The 9122-nt window shown below is 48.8% G+C and overlaps 1 protein-coding gene across 2 annotated transcripts; it reads right to left on the reverse strand.

Moving 5' to 3' along the window:
- Positions 1 to 76: 76 nt before the first annotated feature.
- Positions 77 to 8168, reverse strand: BIRC5 (baculoviral IAP repeat containing 5). 2 transcript variants are annotated; one of them, XM_045814154.2, is made up of 5 exons: positions 7984 to 8168; positions 7517 to 7626; positions 5946 to 6063; positions 5475 to 5525; positions 77 to 562 (listed from the first exon to the last, which is right to left on the reverse strand). In XM_045814154.2, the coding sequence occupies exons 1-5, from the start codon at positions 8092 to 8094 to the stop codon at positions 473 to 475; spliced, it is 480 nt and encodes a 159-aa protein (XP_045670110.1). In that variant the 5' UTR covers positions 8095 to 8168; the 3' UTR covers positions 77 to 472. The 2 variants fall into 2 exon arrangements, with proteins under 2 accessions (XP_045670110.1, XP_045670111.1); XM_045814155.2 differs by lacking the exon at positions 5475 to 5525.
- Between the last annotated feature and the right edge of the window lie 954 nt (positions 8169 to 9122).

Raw genomic sequence — 9122 nt, forward strand, 5'->3', positions numbered from 1 at the left:
TAGATACCCAAGCGAGATAATACAGAGTAGTGGGAACACAAGAAATGCACACCATAAATTCAGATTATTAGACAAATAAAATCTAAAATGGCATCCTTAATTCTCTATTTGTCCAGTCACAACAGACCTACGATCACGTTCAGGCATCAAATCTCAGGCTCCACAGTCTGGCGTCAATCTGAAGCCCCGATGCGTCACTGTGGAAGGGCTCTGCCCGTGAGAACACACTTCTCACCCTGGCAAGTCCAGGAACAAAGAGCACAAAAACTACCAAAGAAAAATGAGCGAATTGGTTACCGGACTCAGCAGCACCAGCTGCACGAGAAGCAGCCCCTGGCACCACTTTCAAGAAAAAAACAAAAGTACAGCTTAAATATTCTAACTTAAATTGTGGATGATCTCCTTCCCTACGGCGCCGTGAAGGGTCCCGCCGGGGCCGCCCCGCTTGGGAGCAGTGCGCGCGGCAGAGGCGTTACTCCACGGCGGCCAGCTGCTCGATGGCACCGCGCACTCTCTTTGCGGTCTCTTCAAATTCTTTCTGCTTACTGTTGGTTTCCTTTGCCTGGAAATAAAGAATAGGTGCTTGAAACTGAACCGAGAGCTTCCCAATCACACCCTGACGATAAAATCAACATGGAAAAAAACAGGGCAACATTCCTCGAGCACCTGAATAAATCAGGGGCTGTGCTAGGATGGAGACACCCGGCTATCTGGGCGTGACTATCCCGAAGCAACGCTAGGGCCTCCCACTTCAGCTACACCCTAGTGATTAAGAAACACCTCTGCAACGTTCGTGTGTCCCAAGCACCATTTCACCTGCTTCACACACACGAATGCTTTACTGCTCGGCGTCCCTGTGAGGCAGGGGCCATCACTGTCTGCATTCTACGATGAGGAAACCAAGGCCCAGAGTGGTGTCCAGGTGACCCGGCTAGTCTGTGGCCCAGCCCTGCTCTTAACCACCGCCCTGTACTGCTTCTGAAGCTCCCCCAGTTCCAGTCCAGAGCCCCCTTCTTGTCCACGGAGAGACACTGACGACCCTCAGCTTTCTCCTGAAACAGAAGAGATTCTTTGCTTTCAGGGGCTCCCTGAACCTGCCTTCTAATCTGTTCATTCTGCTCAGTGCTCTCCCCAGAAGAACAAATGCCGGATCACGTGAGCAGATCCTCTCTCCCTACCCTCATGTGTGTTCGCCTTGATTTCTCTGACACATTAAAAAGCTAACAGACCTTTACTGGGTTAAATTTGTTTCCTAATTAGAGGCTAACTTAAAAAAATTACTTTTCATTATGTATTTTTGTGTATCTTAATTTTGCCGCCATGTATAAGGCTTAAAATTATTAATTAAAAGAAAAATTAACTTAAAAAATAAGAAATTGACACAAAGAAGAGAACACAGCACCTGACAATTAATGGTGTGCCCTGTAATGGACAACTCTGCAGCCCGAGAGCCTCGTCTTTACAGATACGGAAAGATGACCATGGTCTTTTTTATTTTTATTTTTAATAATCTGTACGCCCACCATGGGGCTTGAACTCATAACCATGACATCAAGAGTAGCATGCTCCACCAACTAAGCCAGCCAGGGGCCCTCACCATGGCCTTTTAAAATATATTTTTTATTTCCTTTTTTCTTCTTTCAAAAAAGCCTAAAATTAATTAAGCCCCAATGTACAGAGGCTATAATTTAATCACAACATGGAGGTCAACACCTCCATTTTATACATTTTTTAAAAAGATTTACTTATTTTAGAAAGAAAGAGAGAGAGTGAGCGTGTGCACACATGTACAGGATAAGGGGCAGAGGAAGAGGGAGAAAGAGAATCCCAAGCAGACTCCCCGCTGAGCACAGAGCCCAATTCAGGGGTTGATCCCACAACGCTGAGATCATGACCTGAGCCAAGATCAAGAGCCAGGCCCTCAACTGACTGAGGTGCCCAGGCGCCCCCATGTATTAATAAAGGTGGATTGAAGCAAAAGTCAAACTCATGGAGCACCGCCTGGGTGGCTCAGTCGGTTAAGCATCTGACTCTTAATTTGAGCTCAGGGCATGATCTCAGGTCCCGAGACTAAGCCCCACGTCAGGCTCCGCGCTCAGCCAGGCTCCGCGTTCAGCGAGGAGTCTCTTTGGGATTCTCCCTCTTCCTCTGCCCCCCCCCCACTCTCTCTCTAAAATAAATAAATAAATCTTTTTTTTTTTTTTTTTTTAAGATTTTATTTATTTGTTTGACAGAGAGAGAGAGAGACAGCAAGAGAGGGAACACAAGCAGGGGAAGTGGGAGAGGAAGAAGCAGGCTCCCACTGAGCAAGGAGCCCGATGCGGGCCTTGATCCCAGCACCCTGGGATCATGAACCGAGCTGAAGGCAGACGCCGAACGACTGAGCCACGCAGGCGCCCCCAAAATAAACAAATAAATAAATCTTAAAAAAAAATCAAACTCACTATTAAAAACATAAAACTCACTGAGCAAAAGCTTGCCATCTGGAGCTTAGGACTCTTCCTCCTTCCTTCCTCTTATGCTTTATTTTACCCTCATCGCTAGTGTCTACAAACTCAAGTCTAACAGAGGTTTCTCTACTTGCTCCCATGAACTGATTTATTTTCTAACTGGTTCTAATTTGCTTCATTTTTCTCAAAAGGCAGAGGTAGCGATGCAGCAGCAAGAACTGTCATGGAGCAGGCAGCGTGCCTGCCCCGCATCAGGCCCCAGGTGGGCCGCCCCATCAGCAATCCCACCACAGGGACTAGCAGCAGCACCTCCCGTGTAAGTCTGGGGCCTCAGAAATCCCCAGCATCACAGCAAACACGTTCCTTGTCTCCAGGATCTGCGTACCCAACACAGTGATAACATCTGGTTCTTTTTAATGAATGTCTAATAAATGATTACCTTAAACTACATGCTGCAATCAGATAGCTGACTTAATAGTTTAAAATACCAGCCCCCAACCTTATTTACCCCTACAGAACAGATGGGGTTTGCATGCCAGCCCACCCCCAGGAGTGAGGTGCCCTAGACTGCCCACCTGGGGGCTCCAGGGCGAAGCAGACAGACCTCTGGTTATGCCAGTTCCCTGCACTTGGCTCTGACCCCAGACATGACCATCCACTCACATGCGCAAGTGCATGGGGACACAAGGGAACCTGAGTTTTATATTAGTGATAAATTATTTGTAGCAAATCTCACAATCAGCCGGTACTCTAGAACGGCATGTCCAACAGAAGCTTTTGCAATGACAAAACTATTCCGTTATCTGCGCGGTGCAGCCACCGGGCAGGTGAGACGCTGTGTGTGTGACCGTAGCACGGAAATCTGCACTCTATAGAATCTTGGTCATAAAAGCCACGCGCAGCTGATGGCTGGAGAGCACAGCTCTACATCACAACAGTAGAGTGCCAGGCCTTGGAAAAACTTCCCTGTTGTGTAAGTTGTATAAACCAATTAAGGAAAATATGAACAGCTTACACTTTTTATTCTTCTTTAAAATACAGAAATTTAAAAATTATCTGGAAGGAAACACACTGAACAACTAAGAGTGCTCACACTTAGCCCAGAGGTGGAGCTTTCGGTTCTTCCTCTGGAAGCTTATATTGTTTGTTTTGTAATTAAACAAAGTAATAGAAACAAAGGCATCGTTTTAAAGTATCTGTATGTTGTAAAGTATTCTGGGGCGCCTGGGTGGCTCAGTTGGTGAAGCGTCTGCCTTCGGCTCAGGTCACAATCCCAGAGTCCTGGGATGGAGTCCCGCACCGGGATCCCTGCTCAGCGGGGAGTCGGCTTCTCCCTCTGTCCCTCCCCCTGCTGTTGCTCCATCGCACACACTCTCTCTCTCAAATAAGAATCTCTCTCTCTTTTTTTTAATTATTTATTTATTCGACAGAGATAGAGACAGCCAGCGAGAGAGGGAACATAAGCAGGGGGAGTGGGAGAGGAAGAAGCAGGCTCATAGCGGAGGAGCCTGATGTGGGGCTCGATCCCATAACGCTGGGATCACGCCCTGAGCTGAAGGCAGACGCTTAACCGCTGTGCCACCCAGGCGCCCCTCAAATAAGAATCTTTAGGGAAAAAAAAAAGTATCCTATATTCTGACTTGGGCAGAACAGAAACAGTTGTACAATGAAAGCAAAACATTTTCTTCCCATCCTCCTCTTTTCTCACCTGCCTGGTGTGGCCCCACTGCTGTTCCTGCAGATGATGGTGACCTGGTGACCAAGCGTCTCCTGGTGGGCTTCCTGCTACAGTGAGTTGCCTCTCCCCACAGGCCACCTGACTCTGCCCACCAGGCCATGGGGCCTCAGAGCACTGGGTCACTCACTGTCTCGGAGTTGTGCTGTCACAACCACCTAACATCCTTTGTCTCTTTCAGTGTTCCACAGTTTGGTTTCAGTCTCTCCCTGGGCTACACATTAACCTTCCTCCTGCTCGCTGGGGCACAGATTTCTCACGACTGTCCCCTAAGTAAACAGACTGGTCTCTTACGTAGAACGGGCTTGGCAAACTGTGGCCTACGGGACATATGGCCTATTTCTCATATAGTCTATTGGGCTACAAATGGTTTTCACATTTTTAAACAGTTGTGAAAATAAAAACAACAAGGAATAATATCTAACAGAGGGCGCCTGGGTGGCTCAGTTGGTTAAGCATCTGCCTTCGGCTCAGGTCATGATCCCAGGGTCCTGGGATCCAGTCCTGCATTGGGCTCCGTGCTCAGTGGGGAGTCTGCTTCTCCCTCTCCCACCGCCCCTCCCTTCTGCTCGTGCTCTCTCGCTTTCACTCTCCAAATAAATAAAATCTTAAAAAAAAAAAAATCTAACAGAAATCATGCAGCCCATAAAGGCTAAAATATTTACTACCTATGGCATTTCATGGAAGGTGTGTTGACCTCTGACCTAGAAGGTTCTCCCTGGCCCACTTCCCGATTCCAACACTGCAGTTCCCAAGGCCCCCACTGTGTAAACGCTCTTCCACAACTTGCTACGCTGAGCGCCAATTTCTTCCCCTTCCCTAACAACAATTTGGTCTTCAGCATTTATACTATACTAGACAGAACTATTTCATAATCATCTCTAAAAAGGAACATAAATTTTCAACCAGAAAAGGATCTCAGAAACCACAGGGATCTGCCCTCTCTGTGCAAACAAGACTGGTTCTGTGTACTCACAGAGCCCACGAGTGGCAGGGACAGAACCAGGACGTCCACTCCCAGCCCACCGCTGCGCTACAAGGATATTAAACACCCAAACATTTATTCTCTGTAACACTGCCATACTTAGCAAATAAAAATAGAGGATGCCCAGCTCTATTTGAACTTCATAAAAACGAATAACTTTTTTAGTATACATCCATACAAAATGTGAGCTATACTAATAAATTATTCCCCCCTGTACCTGAAATTCAGATTTAACTGGGAGCCCTGATTTTCTCTATAGTCCAGGCTTCTTGGTACCCACCCTGTTAAGGACCCACGGCCTTACCCCTCCTCTCTCCCGATAAGCCAGGATGCCTGTCCACAAGTCAAAGTTCACCTGCAGAAATCCCAAAGTCCAGTTGGTGCCTCTTTTTCCTAATATCCAATATGCTACTATGTGCCCCCAAACCCTCTGTCCCCACCATGCTCACACAGGAACACATACCATGTAAATGGCCTCCCACAGACTGTCACTGAAGGCCGGGTGCCAGCCTAACCATCACGGCCCCATCACCAGAAGTACCTCACAATAAACACATCTTCCGGGAGGGAACACGTTTTTCTGACTGCACAACCCCAAGACCCCATTCCGGGACAGATACTTTTCTGTCCTTTATATCCTCACATATGCGTCTGAGGGGCTTAAAAATGCTTACTGAGGAAAACAAAGCCCCTCCAATATGAGGGGGGGTGGAAACTCAGTGCTACAGAGGCTCAACACGGTTTGCCCTTGGCTCTTACTCCCAATAATACATACGATTTTGTTCTTGGCTCTTTCTTTGTCCAGTTTCAAAAATTCACTGAGGGTTAACTCTTCAAACTGCTTCTTGACAGAAAGGAAAGCACAACCAGATGAATGCTTTTTATGCTCCTCTCTAGAAAAATCAATATAGGAGCACGTCAACAGAGAAGAGTTAGGTAAAGGGAGAAAAGCAACGGTTTGTCAGCAACAACCAGCACCCTGGCTCACAAACACGCCTCCCTCTGCTTCGTGAAGTACACAGAACCAGTGCCGGGTCCCAGGGCATGCTCCCACACAGCCCACCTCTGCCCCTGCCCTGTCTCTGGACGTCTCCCACCATGCTTGGGGCTGATGTACTTTATCTGGAGTCCTTCAGCAATTTGCAGGAAAGGTGTCACGTGGTATGTAAGGGCAGAGGTAGCACACCTCAAATCCCTCTAAAATCCTCAAGGAAGGAACTGTCTGAAGTAATCTCATTTCACTGGCATTGTTACAGAATCTGCTTGCTGGATCCCAATAAGGGCATGACTGGCCAGGCTTCTCCATGGAACTCCCCTGCCTCATTCTCTGCATTGGGAATTTTCCCTGCATAGCAGACAGCAGTGTGAAAACAGTACTGGAATGAACACACAGCCACACGGAGCCCAAAGGACAGCCAACAGGAACTACCATCTGGAAATATTCTAGCACTTAGAATTTCACTCCCAAGAACACAATGGGTACTTTCCCAGTGATCTCTGGTATGAGAACCGTGCCGTCCCAGTCAAGAATGGGTCATAAGGGCACCTGGGTGGTTTAGTCGGTTGAGTGTCCTGGGATCGAGCCCCACGTCAGGCTCCCTGCTCAGCGAGGAGCCTGCTTCTCCCTCTCTCTCTGTCAAATAAATAAAATCTTAAAAAAAAAAAAAATGGGTCAAAAGAACAAACATGTTAGGGAAAACAGCAACTCTCTTCTGGCCAAGAAGAGACAACTTGGGTGATGCTCTATAGGAAAATATTAACATTATGGCAACAATTGAGTCTGACAGGGGAAAAAAGATGAGAAAAGAATGTGGCGTCACATACAGAGACAGCCATCAGAGTCTATCCGAACATACACATGGAATTAAAAAAAAATCTAGATGCCTTAAAGAACAAAACCCAAAACAACACAAGTGTACCATTTAGGAGGCTGTTTTCTCTGGTGTATGAGTGACAGCTCAATAAAGCTTTAGATTTGAAGACTCTAAAACAAGGAAAGCACCTGGCCATCCCCAGGTCACCACAGGATCTGCTCCTGTATTCAGCCAGACCTGAAAGGCGTCAAGAACAGTCCTACAAGAATGAGCCTTCCTTCAGCATCCACTCTGGAGGACATCTGGCCAAATCAGCTTTGAAAAGACTGAAAGCACCACCAGGGCACCAACGCACAGGGATTCATCCATTTGCAATAACTGTTTCCAGCACAAAACGAACTCAGAAAGCCATGGCTCCGTCACGAAGTGTCTTGGAAATTCAGATAGTTTTCGCAGGCCCAGCTCAAAACAGAAGCCCGGGATGGAGCCGGGGCACCCTGAAGGCACAGCGACGCTGGCCTGGGGGACTTACATAGGGTCATCATCTGGCTCCCAGCCTTCCAGCTCCTTGAAGCAGAAGAAACACTGGGCCAAGTCGGGCTCGTTCTCAGTGGGACAGTGGATGAAGCCGGCCTCTGCCATCTGCAAGGGAGAGCTGAGGCTCAGCTGAGGCGCTCCAGGGTCCCAGGAGCCCGTAGCGGGAAGGGTAGCCCCGGCCAGGATCCCACAGAGAGAGGGGTCACCCCCGGGCCCAAAAGCCCACAGAGGGAGGGGTTTCACGGGGCTGCCGGCCCACCGCTGGAGGGGTCGCCCGGGGGCCCACAGAGGGAGGGGTCGCCCCAGGGTCTGGGAGCCCACAGCTGGAGGGGTTGCCCGGGGGCCCAGAGGGAGGGGTCGCTCAGGATTCGGGAGCCCACAGAGGGAGGGGGTCACCCCGGGGCCGCGTCAGGGCTCTGGGGAGGGGCGGGCCTGGGGCCTAGGGAGGCCGCGCGGTCTCACCCGTTCCGGGGTGCAAGCGCAGCCCTCCAAGAACGGCCAGTTCTTGAACGTAGAAACGCGGTGGTCCTTGAGGTAGAACTGCCAGGCGGGGGGCAACGACGAAGCGCCCATCCCGCCACCGCAGCCACAGAGCGCCGACTCGATTCAAATCCGGCGGTTGGCGGCCGCCGCAGGGCATGTCGGGAACGCGCTGCCCGAGAGTGCGCCGCCCGCGGCCTTCTGGGAATACAAGGCTGGGCGGCGCGGGGCGTGCTGGGAGTTGTAGTCCTCCCGCCGCGCGGCCCCGCCACTCGCGGCGCACGGAGTGGCGTACGCCCCGCGCTGGCCGGTTCCCACACTCAGCGTTTCTCCGACTGCTTGCAAAGACTGGTGGGAAGAGGGGCTGAATGCGCTGACGTCCCCGTGATGGTTCAAGGAGGGGCCGCTGTGGAACGCAGATATATTAAGCCTGTGCTCATTAAACACTCCCCGTTTTCCATAAGAATTTGTAAGAGATATTTAATTCATAGATAAGCTTTTGGCTATATCAAATTTTACCAATAACAGCTTCTGCCATTTTGATTCTTCTGCATTATTTGTACCAAGTTCCTACTGTCTAGGGTCAAATTTTTAACATCTAAATATAGTAGCTAAAAAAACCCACTGAGGCTTGTATCAGTGTCGGCTGTTGTCAAATTAATTTTGTTCATTTCTACCAGTTACAGTCTTTATGAATTGGATAAGCTGTTAGCTTGCAATTATTTCCCAGCTTAATAGACAAGAAAACTGTGAGCAATTTTGTTAAGCAATGGGGAGGGAAAATGAGAGAGAGAAAAACACATCGACAAAGAAAGATGCACGGAGGGTTGGGAGGGAGGCAGGCTGTGTTGGGTCTATGGGTTGCTAAATTCTCTGGGTCAAAGATCTCCCTGGTTAACCTGCAAAGGTGACTGCCCTGAGAGTTCTTGCCTTCTCACAACACTGAGCAACAGCAAACTTTTTGATCTTTGCCCTTGTGAGAATGCAGAACAGCACATGCTTGTTTTAAGTTGTATCTCTCAGATTAAAAGACTGATCATCTCAAGTCTGTCGCTTTTATCTTGCTTGTCAATTGCCCATTCATGTGTTTACCCACTTTGCTGTTAGGTTACTGACATTTT

The sequence above is a fragment of the Ursus americanus genome, chromosome 23 (genome assembly GCF_024610735.1).
Source record: "Ursus americanus isolate L20-20 chromosome 23, mUrsAme1.1.p, whole genome shotgun sequence".
NCBI lineage: Eukaryota > Metazoa > Chordata > Mammalia > Carnivora > Ursidae > Ursus > Ursus americanus.